General features: G+C 39.4%; 1 protein-coding gene across 2 annotated transcripts; it reads left to right on the forward strand.

The window, feature by feature from the left end:
• The first annotated feature begins 1494 nt into the window (after nucleotides 1–1494).
• Plk4 (polo like kinase 4) lies at nucleotides 1495–18874 on the forward strand. Of its 2 annotated transcripts, none has more exons than XM_051157094.1 (16): nucleotides 1495–1737; nucleotides 2462–2557; nucleotides 3233–3328; nucleotides 3404–3518; nucleotides 6957–7872; nucleotides 8824–8924; nucleotides 10267–10613; nucleotides 11868–11972; nucleotides 12259–12361; nucleotides 12856–13005; nucleotides 13537–13670; nucleotides 13753–13844; nucleotides 14412–14556; nucleotides 15322–15450; nucleotides 17189–17295; nucleotides 18705–18874. In XM_051157094.1, the coding sequence occupies exons 1-16, from the start codon at nucleotides 1708–1710 to the stop codon at nucleotides 18805–18807; spliced, it is 2769 nt and encodes a 922-aa protein (XP_051013051.1). In that variant the 5' UTR covers nucleotides 1495–1707; the 3' UTR covers nucleotides 18808–18874. The 2 variants fall into 2 exon arrangements, with proteins under 2 accessions (XP_051013051.1, XP_051013050.1); XM_051157093.1 differs by lacking the exon at nucleotides 1495–1737 and adding an exon at nucleotides 2162–2346.
• Nucleotides 18875–20807: the final 1933 nt, after the last annotated feature.

Here is a 20807-nt window from a genome sequence, read left to right on the forward strand (position 1 = left end):
ATAATGGAAGGCAACAAGTATATATAAGTGATATTAAAGGATATAAAAAGTGATTGGGTGTAATAGATTTATATCAATAGTCATGGACTTTTTAGTGGACTCTGACAAACTTTAAATACATGTGGTATATTTACAAAAACAGTGAGACCACAATCTAAAGCCCAAGAATACCAAAGACTGCTGTACAGACTTTTAGACATCAGTCTAACTCATCTATAAAGCCAGAAATAGCGGTACACACCTAAAACCCCAACATTTGAAAGAGGATCTGGAAGGCCAGCCCAAGGTACGTAAAAAGACTGTGTCAAAATAATTTTATTGCCTATTAAAGACATTTCAAAACAAATTCTATATGCCAATATGCTTGAAATTAAAATTCTAGAATGTTAAATCATGTTTTAAAAATTAGTGGTGCTATGAATGTAAACATTCCTTAAGCTACAAATTTAAAAACCCATTAAATTCCAGGGTTTTTGTTTGTTTGGGCTTAATATGCAGTCATTCTTCTGCGTATGCAAATTGCATGTGCAGTGTGAATGTGCAAATTACATGTTAATTATAAAGTATCTCACACAAAAGTGAAAAGCTCCATAGGGCAGGCATACATACCTTTGTTTTCAAGCAGCTTTGAAAATGTCTAGCACATGAGATCAATAGTTTTTTTGTTCTTAGATTTTATAAAGTATATGTGAGTATAGGCTTCTGTGAGTGTCGTGCTGACGGAAACCAGAAGATGGCATCAGAACCCCTGGTAACTCTGATAACAGGCAAGCTGACATTCCTGAATACTGATAACCAACTGTGGTCCTCTTCAAGGGCAGGCAGCAGTTCTCAATCACTGTGTCCTTTTCACAGTAACTGAAAAGCATGAGTCAAGTACTTGTGCAATAACGCTTAGCTTGCAGGGTAACAAAGTACTCATCTAAAATGTGTGGAAATTGGCCTAAATGTGCTTATCTCAAGAATATTACAGCCAAAGACAAAATGCCCCAAATAAGGACCTTAATTAGCACATAGCTTCTAAAATGCCCACTGTCTCTAGCTCCTATTCCCGACTATAAAGTGTCCTTTGAGACACAAAGCCCCCTAAAATGATCCCTCTTTGTTGCCAACAAAAACCCTATCTTTTTTTGGTTTGCGAACTTTACAAGTGAATCTTTCCTTGCCTCACTTCTTATCCTGGAGTCCTTGGTATTTGGGGATAACACTCTGGATCTGGATTGTAACACTATTAGGACTTGTTAGGACGATTGCGCTCTGCCTCTGGCTCTAGAAACTCGTTCCTCGGGCCAAAATGCAACGTAGCAGCTCCAAAAGTCCACTGTCAAAAGTAAGCATTTTGCTCAGTCTCATACTGACCTCTTTCCTTCAAACTAAGACCCACTTCCTGCCTAGAGCGCAGAGGTCCGGAAGCCCTTCCTGCGCATGCGCATGGCTCTCAGCCTCTCAGGAAGGGAAAGCGTGCTGACGTCACTGCCAGGCTGGCGCGTTCGGAGACCGGCGGGAATTTTTCAAAATGGGAGCGCCGAGGCGCCGCCCAGGCCTCAGGAGGTACCGGGGGTACCTTTCGGTGGCGTCGGCGGCGTCGCCAGCGGCGGCGGCATAGACAAGGCAGCCTGATGGGCACCAAGACCTGCTGGCTTCTCGGAGCGCTGCCTCGGAGGGACTGCGAGACGGCCGAGTCCCGGGCGCCGGCGGCCCGGGAACATGGCGGCGTGCATCGGGGAGAGGATCGAGGTGAGGCGGGCCGGCGAGGAGCTGAGGGAAGGTCCGGGTGAGGCGGGCGCTCTGTGTGGGGACCGACTGAGGTGAGGCGAGCGCAGTGCTGAGGGAAGATCCGGATATGGCTCGGTACAGACACTGGTGGGCCGAGGTGGGAGGGTGGGCGCACGCTGAGGAACAGTCTGACTGAGGCGCTCCTTAGAGCTCACTGACCCCCTTGCTGCATGCGGACGGCGGAGGGGAGGCGGGCGGGCGGGCGCCGTGGTAGGGGCGGACTGTGGAGAGGAGTGCGTAGAGACCCGCCCCTCGGGTCCCGGGTGCCGGTGGGCGGGAGGCGCCTGGTACCCAGCAGGTGTGTCTCCAGCTGTGGGCCCCGCCCGGCCGCCGTCCCTTGGCGTCCGGTCCCCACTCCCGCCTCCTAAGCCGCGCTCGGGGAGCTGCTGTGCCTGCCCCTCCCGGGGATGGCGGTTACCCTGGCGGGAGCAGCGGCGGGAGCCCGGTGGACGTGAGGAGGGAGCCGAGCTAACCAGTTTATTAGAGTGCTCAATCTCCATCCTGGTGGGAGCTAGGGAAGCCTCTTGGAGCATCATGATGCCTTCCATCCCAGACACCTGCATCATCGAGGTGTGGCAGTTGCTCATGAACCTTGTTACATATCCCTTCTGGCCCATTTTACATTCCAGTCCCTACCCAGATTTCTAGTTCTGCGATTCATCACGTGTAATCTTTAATTTTTAAGGACTTTAAGGTTGGAAATCTACTTGGTAAAGGATCATTTGCTGGTGTCTACAGAGCTGAGTCCATTCACACCGGTTTGGAAGTTGCAATCAAAATGGTAAGAATGTAGTAGTGACTGTGTTTCTGTAGTATTTTGCAAAGGACTAGTGAGGCATGCTATTTAAAATGTCACACCTTTTATCTACTAAAAGCTGTGCACCCTGTCTGTGTGTGTGTGTGTGTGTGTGTGTGTGTGTGTGTGTGTGTGTGTGTGTGTAATATATTGCATAGCCAAAAGTCACTGTTTGCTAATTGCAGCAGCTGAATTTGAGTACATTTAAGAGACACTTAACCTTGCTTACATGAAGGTTTTATACGTTATTAGTGTTCAGGAAACTAGTACATTTTGTTACTATGAATAAGGTAATGGGAAGTCAGAACAATTTATTTATAATAATAATAGTATGCTTATGTGTGACTATAATAATCCCAAAATAATATTATTTTCAGCCTATAATCCCAGCTCTGAAAAGTTGAAAAACGGAAGGCCATAAGTCCAAGGCCAAGGACATACTGAGAGTGTACTCCCCGAGGTGCAAGGGCAGAGCACAGATAAGAGTAAATTGACTTCAAAGACATAAAAAGACTTAGGGAAATTTTAGGTTAATGTGGGGGTTTTGTCTGGGCTTAGGGGTATAGGTTGGTGGTAGAGTGCTTTTCTCTAGCATGCACAGGGTCCTGGGTTCAAACCAGAGAACCATAAAATCAAACAATTCTGGCTTCTTGTTTTTAGATAGATAAGAAAGCCATGTACAAAGCTGGAATGGTACAGAGAGTCCAAAATGAGGTGAAAATACATTGCCAGTTGAAACACCCATCCGTCTTAGAGGTAAGATACAAGGTGTATAGACGTAGTTCAGAAAGCTGGATGTTTATATAATTGACTACATCCTTTCTGTTTCAGCTCTATAATTACTTTGAAGATAACAATTATGTATACCTGGTATTAGAAATGTGCCATAATGGAGAAATGAACAGGTATCTAAAGAACAGAATGAAACCTTTTTCAGAAAGTGAAGGTAAGTATCTTTTTGGGGAATGGGTGGGCTCGGCTCTTCTCTCTCTCTCTCTCTCTCTCTCTCTCTCTCTCTCTCTCTCTGTGTGTGTGTGTGTGTGTGTGTGTGTGTGTGTGAGACAAACATTTGGCTTTTCAAGGTGTAGTTTTGAAAAATGTGCTATTTTGTAATACGTATTTTTAAAAATTTTTGTGTTTTTGAGACAGGGTCTCTACTACGTAGCCCTGGCTATCCTGGAATTCACTATATAGACTAGGCTGTCCTTAGACTCACAGAGAGCCATCTGCTTCTGCCTTGTGAGTGCTGGGATTACAGGTATAAGCCAGTACACCCAGCTTAGTAAAGGGTTTATACTTTTTAATTTCATTCTTTTGGGGGGGCATGTATTGAGTTTTTACCTGTATGTATGTCTGTGCACTGCATGTGTGCCTGATGCTAAAAGAATCCAGAAGAAGGCATTGGGTCCCTTGGAACTTGATTGTGAACCACTATGTTAGGAATCCAGATCCACTGTGAGATCAGCCAGGACTCTTATCCACTAAACCATCCTTTCAACCTCAATGATTTCCTTTTTTTTTTTTTTTTTTTTTTTTAATTGCCGTGTGCACCTTTATCTGGGTGAGTGCATGTAGTGCGGATAGGGGCCCCTTCCCATGAACTCTGGGAATAGAGCTTGGATCCTTTGCAAGAGCAGTATGCATTTTTAACAGCAGAGACATCTCTGCAGCCACAAATAAAACTATTTTAACTAAAAAAGGAGTGTCCCCACAAAAGCTGGTATTTATAAATCAGATAGGTGTTGCAGAAGTAGAAAATTTTGTTAGCCTTCTGTTCTCCAAAACACATTTTAAATTAAATTGTTGGTAACAAATTTATACTAAATCCTTTGAAATCTGGAAAACTACTTAGAATGTGTTTGACTAAAGTTTCCAAATAAATATTGAGAACATTTCCTATAAAAGGTCTGAAATGCAGAGAATTATGCTGGGACTACTTTAGCTTGTTATCAACTTATAAAAGGATGAAATGATTCAGACTCCTGAGATAATATGTCTTTACAGTACAGGTTTTTGTTTTGTTTTGTTTTTTGTTCTTTGAGACAGGGTTTCTCTGTGTAGCCTTGGCTGTCTTGGACTCACTTTGTAGACCAGGCTGGCCTCGAACTCACATTGATCCACCTGCCTCTGCCTCCCGAGTGCTGGGATTAAAGGCGTGTGCCACCACACCTGGCCAGTACAGGTTTTTAAATGAACATGGAGACAAAGCTTTTCCCGCTCCTAATAATATTTTTCTAAAAAATACAAAATGAGTTCCAATTCATTGAGGTCCATATGTTGTCAAACTACTGATTTTTTTCCTAAGCTGCAACTGATACTATAGATGCAGCTAAGGAATATGGGTGCTGATAGGTTTTGGTTTCAATATACATAATTCATTTGTATGTTGTGTGTTGTTATGGTCACAGGTCAACTCTAGGGAGTTGGCTCTCTCAATTGGTTTCTGGCTATCAAACTCAGGTTGTCAAACTTGGCTGCAATCACCTGTACCTGCTAAGCCATCACACTGGTCTGACAGATGTTTTCATACATTTAACTCTGTTGGAAAACAGTTAACACATACTGAATTATAGAAATTTTGGTAAGCTTTATCTCAAATCCCACTGTATTATTGGAGGGAGAAGGAATCCATACACATAGATGGTGGTTACTGTGTTTTTCCAGAATGCTTGGTAATTTTTTAATGAAGGGTTTTATTAAGACAAAATTTATAAAGAAAAAAATGTTAGACTGGATTAAAAGTAAAAACTTTTATATATCCAAAGATACACCTTCTCCTACCAACAGAGTTTAAGACAAAGATGGAAAGAAAATATCTGCAAAATGTATGACTGATAAGGCTGGGGCTGTAATTCAGTGGTAGCATGTTTACTCAGCATGCATGCACAAAACCCTAGATTCCTTGTTTTCCATTGACATATGCGTCCATGTGTAGTGCATATAACTAAAAAATTCATTTTGAAAAATTAAAGGTGTGCCTAAAAGGGAAAGGGATAATCAAATAAGAAGCTAGAGGACATGAGCAGATGATTACTAAGAAGAAAGCTCAAATAACAATAAACTTGAAAAGATGCATAGTCATGAAGGTCCTAACCAAAATAATGGACCATTTTCACACATTGAATTGAGACTATTTGATGTTAATAAGGCTTTTAAAGACTAACCAAGGTATGAAACTAATATATTATTATATAGTATATATGTATGTATATATATATATATATATATATCACATAGAAACTCGCATATGCACAAAAGCAAACATGTACAAGAATGTTTATTCCTATATTATTTGTAATCCTTTTTTTTAAAGATTTATTTATTTATTATTTATACAGTATTCTGCCTGCATGTTAGCTTGCATGCCAGTAGAGGGCACCAGATCTCAGTATAGGTGGTTGTGAGCCAGCATGTGGTTGCTGGGAATTGAACTCAGGACCTTTGGAAGAGCAGACAGGGCTCTTTACCACTGAGCCATCTCCCCAGCCCTTATTTGTAATCTTAAAACATCAGAAATTATACAATGTTCAAGAACAATTAAATAAAATTAAAATCTATAATGTGTTATAGAAATAACTCTGAAATACCCTAACAAAGGAAAAGTAATGAAACTACTTTCATACCATTTAAAAAAATATTTTAAAAGCATTTATTATAATATGTCTATAGCTTTAAATATATGTAATCATGCAGAAACATGTTGAGAAATATATAAAATGTTTACAAGTTCTTGCCATGCAAGTGTGAGAACTGGGCTTTGGGCCCAGCACCCATGTAAATGCTTGGGTGGATGTGGCAGCCTGCTTACTTTACTTGGCACTGGAGAACTAGAAATAAGATTCCCCCGAGCAGTTGGCTAGCTAGACTAGTGGAATAAGTGAATTCTGAGTTCAGGGGACTTTGCCTCAGTCTGTAAGATGGAAAACAATCGAGGAAGACAGCTTATATCAACTGCTGGCTGCCATCCATGCACATCCATCCGCTCACACGTAAGTAAGCATATACACAAACACTACACATATGTTTAGAAAACATTAAATAAACATTTTTATAAGTGATATATTTATGAATTGTAGAATTCTAAATGATTTTTTTGTTGCAGATATCTGATTACCTAGTATCCTAAAACACTTTCAATTAATATAAATTTGGCTTCCCTTAGCTCACAAGTTAGAAAAAGCAAAGGTTAAAGGGAGTCTCTAGTTTTCTTAAGGAGAACTAGATAGCATTATATCACCCAGAGTGGTTTTTTTAGTTGGTAATTCTGAGATGCAAGGTAGGATTTTAATATAATACATGTATTCTAGGGTTTATCATGCATTCTAAACACTGGATGTTTCAGAACTTTTGAATTGTTAAGTCTTCATTTTCTCCATCTTTATAGCTAGGCACTTCATGAACCAGATCATCACTGGAATGTTATATCTTCATTCTCATGGCATATTACACCGGGACCTCACACTCTCTAACATCTTACTTACTCGTAATATGAACATAAAAATTGCTGACTTTGGACTAGCAACACAATTGAAAATGCCACATGAGAAGCACTATACACTATGTGGAACTCCTAATTACATTTCACCAGAAATTGCAACTCGAAGTGCACATGGACTTGAATCTGATATTTGGTCATTGGGCTGTATGTTTTATACATTACTTATTGGAAGACCACCTTTTGACACTGATACAGTCAAGAACACATTGAATAAAGTAGTATTGGCAGATTATGAAATGCCAGCCTTTTTGTCACGAGAGGCCCAGGACCTTATCCACCAGTTACTTCGTAGAAACCCTGCGGATCGCTTAAGTCTGTCTTCTGTGTTGGACCATCCTTTTATGTCACAAAATCCTTCAGCAAAAAGTAAAGACTTGGGGACTGTAGAGGACTCCATGGATAGTGGGCATGCCACACTTTCCACAACAATTACAGCTTCTTCCAGTACCAGCTTGAGTGGTAGCTTACTTGACAGAAGGAGACTTTTGATTAGTCAACCACTTCCAAATAAAATTACTGTATTTCAAAAAACTAAAAATTCAAGTGACTTTTCTTCAGGAGATGGAAGTAATTTTTGTACTCAATGGGGAAACCCAGAGCAAGAAACTAGTAATAGGGGCCGGGGACGGGTAATTGAAGATGCAGAAGACAGACCGCACTCCCGGTACCTCCGCAGAGCTCATTCCTCTGATAGATCCAGCAATTCTAATCAGTCTCGACCAAAATCATACTCAATAGAACGATGTCACTCAGTAGAAATGCTTTCAAAGCCCAGAAGATCACTGGATGAGCATGAACACAGGTACTCACCCACCAACAGCTTGTCAATGTTCCTAACTTCCTCAGGACCAATCAGCCGATAGTTGTGGGTCTTTTGAAAGACCTGATAATGACTACGTGGTGTAAGGATAAGTTTTCAAAAGCATTTTGATAAATATTATCACAAATACAAAGCTGAATCTAAATGAGGTGATGTTATAAAATACCTAGGTGTTTCCCTTACAGAAAAATTACAATCTTGAGCCAGGTGGGGTACTTGGGAGGTACAGGTAGAAGTATGCAGCTGAGTCCAGTGTAGATGACAGCAAGTTCTATGCTAGACTTTTCCTCAAAACAAAAGGGTTTTGTGTTGTTGCTGTTGGTTAAGGTCTCTTAAGTGCGTGTAAGGTATAGCTCAGGGGGAGAACAGTAGCTTAGCATGCATTGTGCCCTCATGTCAATCCTCAGCACTGCAAAAAAAAAAAAAAAAGTGTTCATATTCCTGAGTATCATTCAGTTTTTAGGTTAATTTGATGTTTGGAGCAGATTTCTAGCACAACATGCCATTTTTGAACAAGTCTGATCACAAAAGCTCTAATAGTAGCTGCATGTAGAGGGAAGCTGAGGCTGAGTAACAAGTACGTGACTGACTGCTCTGATATAAACACTAATTTAGCTACTAACTGGTGTGGTCTTTTAATGCTGAATTATAAGTTTATAAAAGGATAGTAGACATAGTGCCATCATAGTGCCATGGCATTTTGGCATAGGAATTTTAGAGATGATTATACAGATACTGTTTTTTACAATTATCCTAAAATTTCAGGTACTTAAATCTCTTCTAGGGTTTCTGTTTTAAAATGTTTAGGGACTAAGAATTCTCTGTCATAGAATGCATATTCAGCATGTATGTTTGTATGTAGCCCTAGGTTCTGTCTGCAACCCTTCCTTCCTCAATAATTAATTGGTTTATGGAATTTTTCCCCCTCTTTAGTTCCAATCATCATTGTCTAGGAAAACCTCCTTTTCCATTTGCAGACCAGACACCTCAGATGGAAATGGTACAACAGTGGTTTGGGAATCTGCAAATGAATGGTGAGTTTTTAATGGAATATTTAATTAAAATGTAATGACCTGGGACCTGGCAAACATATTAGTTTTCTTATATATAAGAAAGTCATTGCTTGACATTTGGAATATTAAGCTCTCTACTCTCCTTAATATTAATGCATATGATTAGTTTGTTAAGTTTTCATTATAAATATGGAGAAGAAAGCTATTTATACATGAGGAAATTATTCATAGAACTCAGGTTGCATGTTGCTCAGTCATTAAGTAGGAGAGCCAGGGATCTCAAGTGGTGCTGGCTCAGGCTAGAGGATGACACCTTGTGTTCTGGTGATGCCTGTGTCAAAAACAGTTATTGGGCCCATAAAATAATCAAAGATGATTTAACTTTTCTTGTAAGAAGCTTTAGTCTGCCAATAATTCCCCAAACTGAAACCTAAACATTTTAAGCAGGTGTTCCTAGGTCATTATTAATAATGTGGAGATTAAATGTCTCCCATTAATGAATAAAACTCACAGAAGGTGGGTAGAAAATGGTGGGAAAGGGGAATTAGAAGGCAGCATCTGGAGCAGGAGATCATCTTTCACCAAACACTGTTGCCTATGGGGTGTGAGATGCAGCTTGCTATATCCTGTCAGGAGTATGTTTTCCTTCCCAAGAGAGATGTATGATTTTCAGAAGTCTAAAAGGGAATTAATCAGACCTTATATACCTATTGGTTGGTTTAAACAACAAAGCTGCCCTGTACATTAATTTTATGTTCTTGTACTTATTTGCAGGTTATGTCTGTTTGGTAATATGGGCTTTTTCTGAGATGGAGGGGGAGAAAACCTTTATATAAATAATTTAATCACTCTGCTCTAATTTTAAAGTATTTCACTTGATAGAAATATTTATTTTCCCAGGCCCAGTAGTGGTGGCACATGCCTTTAATCCCAGCACTAGAGGGGAGAGGCAGGCGGATCTCTGTGACAGCCAAGGCTACATAGAGAAACCCTGTCTCAAAAAACAAAACAAAGAAAAAAAAATTGATTTCATATTAGTACATTTTTGTAGCCATAAGAATACTAAAAGTTTTTCTTCAACCTGGCTTTAAATGTTCCTTTAACTACTTTTTGTCCTTATTAAAAAATTTAAGTGCTCATTTTCTTAATAGTTTCTTTATTTAAAAAAAAAAAAAAAAAAAACCCTACTTTATATGTTTACAGCTGGGTATGGTGCACATGCCTTCAATCCCAGCGCCTGGGAGGTAGAGTCAAGCCTGGGCTACATAGAAAGACTGTGTCTTCAACCCCCCTCAAAAAAATTTATATTATAATCTTCACATTATGGTATAGTTTATTAAACTACTTTTAATGTATATTTTAGCTCATTTGGGAGAGAATAATGAACACAGCACTGTTAGCCCAAACCGGGATCTCCAGGGCTATCCCAATATGCAGGGCATGTTAAGAAATGCCTGGACGGATACTAGAGCCAGCAAGAACCCTGGTGCTTCTGCTAATGTCCACCCTGTAATGAAGCACACGACTGCACACTACAGTAAACCTGAGGACATGCCACAAGAGCCAGGCTTGCACCCTCATTCTGAACAGAGCAAGAATAAGAGTATGGAGTCTACCCTGGGTTACCAAAAATCTACCCTACGAAGCATTACACCTCCTTTGATTGCTCACAGATTAAAACCAATCAGACAGAAAACCAAAAAGGCTGTGGTATGTCAATTATTTTTCTAAGTTACTATTTGATGTCTTCTTTGGAATGTAATTCTTGTGTGTGATCTTTTTGGGTTTTATGATCTCTGGGATTTCAGGTATTATATAAACAACATGAGGGGGAAATTGAATATTTATGGAAAATTTTGTTTCTCTTTGGTTTAGAGTGTGTGTGTGTCTGTTTGTGATCCTTCTGCCCTTGCCTCAGGAGTGCTGTGATTGCAGGTGTACCTGCATTCTGGTGCTCCCTCTAGTTTTGTAAGAATGGGAAGTTGGAGCCAGGCACAGTAGCACACGCCTGTAATCCCAGCACTCAGGAAATTAGAGGCAGGTGGATCTCTGTGAGTTCTATCTAGGCCAGCCTGGTCTACAAAGTGAGTCCAGGACAGCCAAGGCTATACAGAGAAACCTTGTCTCAAAAAAACAAAAAAAAGGTGGGGGTGGTGGTAAGTTGTTTCTGATAAGTATGGAACTTTTAAGTTACTGATGTTTTTTAGTGTATGTATTTTGGTTTTGTGTTTCTGAGTGTTTTATCTGCGTCTGTCTATAGGTACTCCATGCGTGCGGTGCCCAGGGAGGCCTAAAGGACATTAAGTTCTTTGGCATTGCAGTTAGTTATGAGCCCACCATGTGGGTTCTGGGAAATGAACCAAGGGCCTCTGTAAGAACAAGTGCTCTTAAGCCTTGAACTACCTCTCCAGCCCCTAAATTATTAATATTTCAAAGACACTTAAATACTTTATACCTACAGCTGGTAAATTGATACTTAATATTAGTCCTTTGGTTAAGCTTCAATTTCTACTTTAATTTCATTTCAAGAATAAGCTAGAAAATACAACTTTTAAAAAACTAAAATAAAAGCAATATGCACTTCTGTGTCAAGAATTTGATGAGCATATGTGAAGGTGGAATAATTTCTTTGTGGTTGCATCTTGATCCTCCTTGTTCTTTTGTTTCTCGTGTTATCCAGTCTTGCTGTTATTTGGCTCCCATTGTCTTCAGGGCCCTTGTTCTCCAGCCTACCTTCTGCTTGCCTTGTGCTCATTGGTTAGCATGTCACACTTGATTACAGGTTCTCACCTTTGTACTTTCTGGCTCTCAGCTGCACCCAAGTATATCTGCATCCTGGACTGCCAGAGTGAAGCCGCAGTTGGGTTTTGTTATTTCTGCTATGGTTGAGTACTTTTCTCTCTTAAGTATTATATGCCAGAAATATTCTTAAAAACCATTTTATTGATTTTTCTGTTTCTCTAGGTGAGCATCCTTGATTCAGAGGAGGTGTGTGTGGAGCTTCTAAAAGAGTGTGCATCTGAAGAACATGTGAAAGAAGTTCTTCAGATATCTAGTGACGGGACTATGGTAGAGTACTAATCTTATTAACTGTAATTTCAGGTGTGACTTTAAATATTGGTATTTAGTTCTTTTTACAATATGACATTTGGAATTCATAAGCTGAAAAATAAAAGTAATTGTAACTATTAATAAAGTTAAAATTTTAGGTTAAAATACCTTATTACTGAAATACCTCTTTTAATATTTTTAATTAATGTTAAATTAATGTTTAAAATTGAATTTTTTATATTTTTGATAACAAAGGGTAATATTTAACTGCATATAATTAAAAGTTTTAATTTTTTAAAACCAGATCACTGTTTATTACCCAAATGATGGAAGAGGCTTTCCTCTTGCTGATGGACCACCCTTGCCTACTGACAACATCAGTAGGTACAGCTTTGACAATTTACCAGGTATGTACATTTTCAGGAGATGGACTGAGACTGTGGTTTACATACACATAAATTCTGTATGTTTGTCTGTAACTACCGTGGCTGCAGTCAGGCTGCTGGTCAAGTTCATGTACTTAGTGTCTGGAAGATCTTGTATAGTATTATTCCACTGTGAACCTCTGAAGTATCAGTAACATGAGAACGATGTCCTATGCTCTTCTTAGTTATTGGTCTGTCTCAAGTCATCAAACATTCCAATGTGAGGTATCCAGTTTTCCACGTCTGAAATCATTGCAGTAATATATAAGGTGGTTTATAATTGTTGATAGCAGACTGTCTCCTGCATAAGCTCCTAGAGGCTATGAATTGAGAAATAACTACTGAGTAGCACTTGGTGGATGTAACTGTGAGAAACAAGAACCCTGTCTAACACTACCAGGAACTAGAGTGTAGATGTAACTGTATGTTTAGTTGACTTTTTCTTCCTTAACATTAGGTATATTTTTCCTCTTTAGAAAAGTACTGGCGGAAATATCAGTATGCTTCCAGATTTATTCAGCTTGTAAGGTCTAAAACTCCCAAAATCACTTACTTTACAAGATATGCTAAATGTGTTTTGATGGAGAATTCTCCTGGTGCTGATTTCGAAGTCTGGTTTTATGATGGTGAGTATACTGCATGTGATCTAGAGTTATTGCTGCTGTTCATCTGTACTGGTCATGTGGGCCAGTCCTTGTTCTCTGCTTATCTCTCTCTCAGTCTGTGGCATAAATACTGCATGAAAACAGTGTCTCCTGTCTTACTTGGAACCTAGATGGACACATGCAGGTTTGACAGCTATAAAACTTAGCAAAAATATCAGGGTTAATAGACAATCTCTTTGAGCATTCTGCAGAATTGATCTGGCTTTAACTGTCTCTCTCCATGAAGAGTTCCCATGAACACATCATAGCACATAAGTACAACTGTCTCCTGCTATTCTGTATGAGCGCCATGCCTTTGTGCAGAGTCATATTAGATACATGCCAAAAAGAGAAATGATAGCTTACTTTTGTTGAATACTTTGAATACTACTTTTATGAATGGTCAATAAATGAATGTAAATAACCTTTATGTCAACCATTATATACTAGTATAATAATGAATTAAATAGAATAGTAAACTGATAAAAGAATGGTTTTCTACTTAATTTACAGGAGCCAAAATACATAAAACAAAGGATTTAATTCACATGATTGAAAAAACTGGGAAATCTTACACTTTAAAAAATGAAAATGAAGTTACCAGCTTGAAAGAGGAAATAAAAATATATATGGAACACGCTAATGAGGTATGTACCTGTTTTTCATCCAGTTAATAGTCTCATGGTAAAGTTGTGAACTGCTAACAGGAGGCAATCTTCTCTGTAATAGGGTCACCGTGTTTGCTTGGCACTGGAGTCTGTGATCTCAGAAGAAGAAAAGCGAAGCAGGAGCTCTTCATTCTTCCCAATAATTGTAGGAAGGTAAAAGGTTAATTCCTAACTATAGCTAAAATGTTTTTAAGGTTCAATTTAGTCACTTCATTTTAAGTGATGTTTAGAGTTGCACCATGGTGACACCCCCATAATCCTGGCATCTACAAAGTAGAGCTAGGAGGAATTTGAGGCTCTATCTCAAAACAGCTACAAGGGTCAGTGAGATGGCTCACTGGCTAAAAGTGCTTGCCACACAAGCTTAACAAGCTAAGCTTGATCCTTGAAACCTACATAAAGATTGAAGGAGAGAACTTAACTCCAAAATTCATTTTCTGACCTCCAGACACATCCTGGCATATATGTGCCTATATACCCACACAATTCACATAGACATGCATAACAAATAAATTTAAGATGTGAAAACTTCAGTAGCCAGACATGGTGGCATACACTTTTAGTTTTAACACTAGAGACAAGTGGATCTCTTGAGTTCAAGGCCAATCTACATAGAAACCCTGTGTCAAAAAACACACAAAAACCACCCAAGTAAGTGTTTAGTTGTCTATATATGGAAAAGCTTTAGGGAACTATATCAGAACATTTCTCTTCCTTCAGAAAACCTGGCCATACTAGTTCACCTAAAGCCTTATCACCACCTTCTGTGGAGCCAAGCTACTCAAAGGAAGAGCAAGCATCAGCAAGCAGCTTGAGCATGAACAATGCAGCTTTTCCAACACAGGCGCCACTGCTCAATCCTTCTGTAAGTAAATATGTACCACATGCTTCTAGACCCTGCATGAGTGCCTGGTACCCTTATATAAAGTGAAATGTGGGTTGGGAGTACAGCTAAGTTATAAAGTACATGCGTAAGATGTGCAGGTCCATAGGTTAGTTCCCAGCACCACCCAGAAAAAATAAAATATCACTTAACTGTTTCAGCCTTACTGAGCTATTTTACCACATGTCTGCTTGAATAAACCAAAGTTCCTTGCACATGCTAACAGCTGCCTCATGGCTCACAGTAAAATAATTAGATTTCCTCAGTGAACTGTCATACCTGTAAAGACTGTGTGAATGTACAAGAATACAGTGCATAAGAAACTAGTGTGCTGGCCCAGTGGCATACACCTCTAATCCCAGCACTCAGGGAGACAAAGGCAGGCAGATCTCTGAGGTGGAGGTCAGCCTGGACTACAAAGTGAGTCCAGGACAGCCAAGGCTACACAGAGAAACCCTGTCTGACAAAAGAAAAGGAAAGAAGAAAGAAAGAGAAACTAACTAGTGGATGTATGTGTACATTCTCTGACTTTAGCTACAAAAAATAGCTTAAGAGGAAAGAAGTTTACTAAAATGAAAACAGAAGATGTGAATTGGCCTTCCTTTTCATTTTTATTTTGAAAAATGTGGTTGGTATTTTAGTATATTAGCGTCTTTGTTTTGAGAAAACTCTGCTTTAAAATCACGGAGCACTTTGAAGTGGCTCATGAATGTGCTAAGGAATGTCTTCTCTCCTTCCCGTTTGTAGACTGCAGCAGCAGAGGGGCTTGGCCACACAGCCACTGCCACAGGGACAGGCCTGTCTTCTTCAAGTCCTCCTAAGTCAGCCCAGCTTTTGAAATCTGTTTTTGTGAAAAACGTTGGTTGGGCTACACAGGTGAGACATTTCTGAGAAAGTAATTTTCTCACTACGAACCTCTTTTCTAGGAAGTTTTTAAATATAGATGTTTTACATTGGCTACATTCCTAAAAGTTGGCTTTTTTTGTAGTTATTTTGGTTTTAGTTTTTTGTATTAATTTTGGTTTTTTCAAGACAGGGTTTCTCTGTATATCCTTAGCTGTCCTGGACTTGCTCTGAAGACCAGGCTGTCCTCAAGCTCACAGCAATCCACCTTCCTCTGCCTCCCAAGTGCTAGGATTAGAGGCGTGTGCCACCGTGCCCATCTAAGTTTTGGTGTTTGAATTGGTATATATCAGAAAGCTTCTGATGTTGATATGAGGTGTGGATGATAAGGGTTGTGCAGAACAGAGAATGGTAGAATCTGAATCAATATTAAATTCAAATGTATAAAGTTTAGTCAGTGTATATACCTTTGCATTGTGTACTCAGAAGGTTTGAAGTATAGAGACTTGTAAATTTTACTCTAGTACTTCTTGGTATTTGGTGGCATTTGTTGAGGACCACCTGCTGTGTTCAGTCCTGTGCTTCTCACATACGTTGTCGAGTTTATCCCCTAAAGTAACCTGGTAAAACTGATGCTACTTACCCTTTTAAAAGACAGTAAAATTACAATTCTTTATGGTAGGTTGATTTGTATAGTCCATATACAGTGTGTATAACTGTAGTCTGGTGTAAATTCAGAACCGTTTGAGTCTTGGTGGCCATGATGTTTCTTACCTATACCACATGCCTTTCCTCTCACAGTAGCAAGTTTCTGTGGTTAAGAGATAACATGGGCTGGATGTGGTGGTACATGCCTTTAATTCTAGCACACAGAGCAGAGGCAGGAAGATCGATGTGAGTTCGAAGCCAGCCTGGCCTACAAAGCAAGTCCAGGACAGCCAGGACTTAAGAGAGAAACCCTGTCTCGAAAAACAGAGAGAGAGAGCACATGCAAGTACCCAATCACACACACATAAGGGAGCTTTTGTCATTTTTTTCAGTCCTGTCTTGGGAGAAATGCTGTATGGGGAAGGAAAAGAAAGCTAATTAAATAACCCAGCATGTGAGAAACCAAATTAAATATTGAGAGTCATTTTAATATTGTGATGCCTTAGCCACTTGAGGAATGAGCTGAAGAGGGAAAAATTCTTATTTTCAATGCTAAATTCATTACAAACCCAAGCTTTTAGTTACTAGAGTCAGTTGTTTTTAAGTCTGTATCAGCTCTGGGGTGATCACGCAGACCTAGAATCATGGTATTTAGGAGGCAGATGTAGTGTGTGAGACTGTTATATGAAATGGAGCTACAGAGATAGTTCCATGATTGAGAGTACTTGCTCTTGCAGAGGACCCAAGTTATTCCTACATGGCAGCTCACAACTGTCTGTAAATCCAGTCCTAGGGGATTTGATGCCCTCTTCTGGCCTTTTCAGGTATTGTGAGCAACTTGTACAGAAGCATAATTTGCAGGAAAAATACTCATACACATGAAAAGTAATTAAATGTGATGTGTGTCTTTAGTCCCAGATCTCTTAAGGCTGAGGCAGGTACACCTCTGTGATTTCAGGGCCAGCTAGTGCTATACTGAGACGCCAATTCAAAACGGTAGGGAGACCATAAACACTAAACAAATGAATAAAGCAAAACTGTAAGAAACACTTTTTAAGTAAGCCTTTAAAAAGCTTAAGTTGTCTTCTGTGTAATCATTTTCTATGCTGCTTGCTTTTTCTAGCTAACTAGTGGAGCTGTGTGGGTTCAGTTTAATGATGGGTCACAGTTGGTTGTCCAAGCAGGAGTATCTTCCATCAGTTACACATCACCAGATGGTCAGACAACTAGGTAAGTTGGGTGGTATTCAGTGTTTGTTCTCATTTTGCTTTCTTTGTACTTTGAAATAAATAAACTTAATATTTTAATAAATTTACTTTCACTGTTTAATTGTTCATAATTATTAATATACTATGGTTATCTACAAGAATAATCTACCCATAATCAAATCAAGTGGTAGGATTTCTTTGTAACCCTATTATTCAGTGACCTATTTAGGTTAACTCTTTTCAGAATGGACTTAGGATAGTTGTGTGTGTGTGTGCGTGCGTGCGTGCGTGCGTGCGTGCGTGCGTGCGTAATTTACTTAAAAGAACATGGGCCAGGTGTGGTAGTACACATCTCTAGTTCCAGCACTTGGGAGCCAGAGGTAAGGGGATTTGTGTGAGTTCAAAGCCAACCTGATCTACATAATGATGCCCAGTGCAGCTAGGTGGCTACACAATGTGACTGTCTCAAAAAACAAACACAAAAAGGACATAGAGGACTGGAGAGATAGCTAAGCTGCTTAAGTATTTGCTTTGTAAGCAGGACATTAGTTTGATGCCACAGAACCATGAAAAAGGCAAAACAAGGCAGTGTGCTCGCTGGCCACCCAATCTAGTCAAATAAGTCAGTTCCAGTTTCATTAAGAAATCCTGTCTGGCCGGGCGGCAGTGGCGCACGCCTTTAATCTCAGCACTTGGGATGCAGAGGCAGGCGGATCACTGTGAGTTCGAGGCCAGCCTGGTCTACAAAGTGAGTCCAGGATAGCCAAGGCTACACAGAAAGACCTTGTCTCAAAAAACAAAACAAAACAAACAAAAAAATCCTGTCTGAAAATAAAAGGTGGAAAGTGGCTAGATGTGGTGCTGCATATACATTAGCAGGAACTGACAATCACCCTTGGCTGCATAGCCAACCAAGCTAGGTTATATGAGACCCTGTCTCAAAAAAGTCCAAGTTAACTAAATTTAGTTATTTTTCTGAAATAAAAGTTGATTCCCAGCTTTTAAAAAACTTTGGTTTTGTTTTTTGTTTGTTTGTTTTGTTTTGTTTATATGCTAGGCATTGAACCTCAGGCCTTATGAATGCTTTGCAAGCCCTCTGCATCTGAGTTGTACAAGCCCAGCACTGATAGATAGACATTTTGAAGGCAATCCTCTAGTCCTCCCAGTATATACGCAAGTGTTTTCTCTGAGTATTCAACTAATGCCAGATCAAAAATATTTGTAAAGAAAAAAATACTACGTTTGTACATGCCTATCAAAAGTTCTGTTTTTGAAAGAAACAAATTGGGTGAGCCTCAGTTGATTTTTGTAATCCTCGTAAATGTATTGTTTTCTTGAGCTCCTCTTGTCATAAAAAGATTGCTGCAGAGTATGCTTTTGAGTATTAAGGTCCAAGTAATAAAGTTTTGTTTGTTTTTCTGCTTCTTTCAGGTATGGAGAAAATGAAAAATTACCAGAATTCATCAAACAGAAATTACAATGTCTTTCGTCCATCCTCCTGATGTTTTCTAATCCAACTCCTAGTTTTCACTAATTAAAGTCCTTTCAGATGTTTGTATTTAATAAATGACTTTTTGGTTGGCTTTCAAGTGATTTCTTTTTAATTTACTATAAACTCAGAAAGCCTTTCTTTATAAACAGAATTTCAATCATATATATATGTAAATTTAGTTACCAAATACAGTGGTCATAAAATAAAGTAGGATGTCTAATGTTGCTCCAAGTACATAATCCTTCAGGCTTTCTGTGCTCCTAATTTTGTATGAACTAAGTTGTGTGTTTGTTTTTGTTGTTTTCTGTACTAGTAAGACATTGAGAATCATGGACAGAACATGTTATAGTTTTGCAGTTTTGATTATGTAAATAATGTACATATAAGCAATATGTAAACGTGTATATTATATTTATTTTTATAGCACTTGTGTCTGAAAAACACTTCTGCAAATACATTTTATAAAATAAACATAGTGGTAAGTTTACCTTTTGGGTTTTTTGGTTAAATACTTGTTTTAAGATAGGTTATGTAAAGTCATTCTTAAATTTTGTTTGCTGTAGAAAGAGTGCACCTCCACCCCATCCCATTTTGCAATTGGGCTTTTATTTTAACCCACATGCTGCATTTCCCATCTCCCTTCACTCCTCTCTGCTGGGAGTGCCTGCATTACCTAGGAGAGAAGAGTCTCCTGGCAGACAGACAAGGAATGAAGGGGATTAGAATGATAAAGAGATTGTAGCTGCTAAACACTCAGACAAAACATCCATTTGGGCAAAGTGAGGCTATTAACCTGCACATGCCCCTCTTGCCTTGCTAGGATGGGATTGGTCAAGAGGGAGGAACTTGGTTAGCAGCTCCTGTGTCTTAAAAGCACTTTTTGTAAGAAATCTTATTTTGCCCACTGAGGTCAGAAGAAGGCATCAGATATCCTGTGTTGTAGGATATTTGATCACACTATGAACCTGACCTTGTGTTTACTGGAAAAAACTGTAGTTGTGTGGCTCAGCCCTGGCACATACCTTTAATCCAAGAGCTTTCTGCTTAAGTACCTGTACATCAAGAGGCAGAGCAAGCAACCAGTCATAGGGAGCATAGGGACAAATTAAAACACTGAGGAGAAGGTGGCCATAAGGGTAAAGATGAAGTAGGAGCAACCAAGGTGAGAGTAGAGGACAGGTAGTGGGGCAGACGGTTGGGAAATAGTCCAGACCAGTGTAGGTGGGTTTGAATAGGTCAGTATCTGTCCAGTTTAGTGCTCTAAAGCTTATTAATAAGTGTAATGTCTCCATGCCAATTCTTTTGGAGCTGGGACAGGTATTAGAAAAGACCCCTACTAATAAAATTATTCAACAACCCTGGATCTGAGTTACAGCAGTTGTAAGCCACCATGTTGCTTCTGAGTCTACAAGAGCAGTCAGCAGTCTAAACTTTGGAACGACATTGAAACTTGAAGTTTGAATCTTGTAAGTGGGAATCTTGTTAGGCAGCATTCCTGAGGTTTATCATTTCATTTATGTTGAGACTTGACCTACTATGGTCATTTGGAAATGTACTTAGGATACACTGTTCATATTTTCTTTATAATTTGGACCTTGAGTAATCCAAATTGAACTAATAGGACTTTGCAATCAATTACTCTACTCCAGCCACTTTGGACCTATTAGAATTCTCAGAAGTCTTATCTTTAGGTTATTTGCAAGGCCTAAAGTGCAGTTGCCCCGCACTTTCTCTTTCACCAAGTCCTGGCCAAAACCCTACTTTCTTAGAGAAATGTCCTAATGCTTCTCTTCAGCTTAGGCTCCTCTGGTCTCTATGCTCTTCTTTATCACCCTTCCCACAGCCAACCATAAGTATCTGTACCAGCTACTCTGTGTCTGAGGTTCCTGATGGACTCTAAGCCTGGCGGTTACTGTTCAAGTCTCACTAAGGGCATGGGAATAGGCATCTATTCAGGGCCCCCTAATATATATGGACAGTATGACAGATAACACACTCTTAGAACCTTGCTTTATTTGAAATGAACACTTACAGTGTAACAC

This window comes from Acomys russatus, chromosome 15 (genome assembly GCF_903995435.1).
Source record: "Acomys russatus chromosome 15, mAcoRus1.1, whole genome shotgun sequence".
In the NCBI taxonomy this organism is placed as follows: Eukaryota; Metazoa; Chordata; class Mammalia; order Rodentia; family Muridae; genus Acomys; species Acomys russatus.

Excerpts from the sequence above, each read along its gene's own strand:
- Plk4 (XM_051157093.1), top strand. The coding sequence starts at position 2,311 with ATGATGCCTTCCATCCCAGACACCTGCATCATCGAG. Across the intron at positions 3,329-3,403 it reads AACACCCATCCGTCTTAGAG|CTCTATAATTACTTTGAAGA; the intron begins GTAAGATACAAG and ends TTTCTGTTTCAG. Across the intron at positions 10,614-11,867 it reads AGAAAACCAAAAAGGCTGTG|GTGAGCATCCTTGATTCAGA; the intron begins GTATGTCAATTA and ends CTGTTTCTCTAG.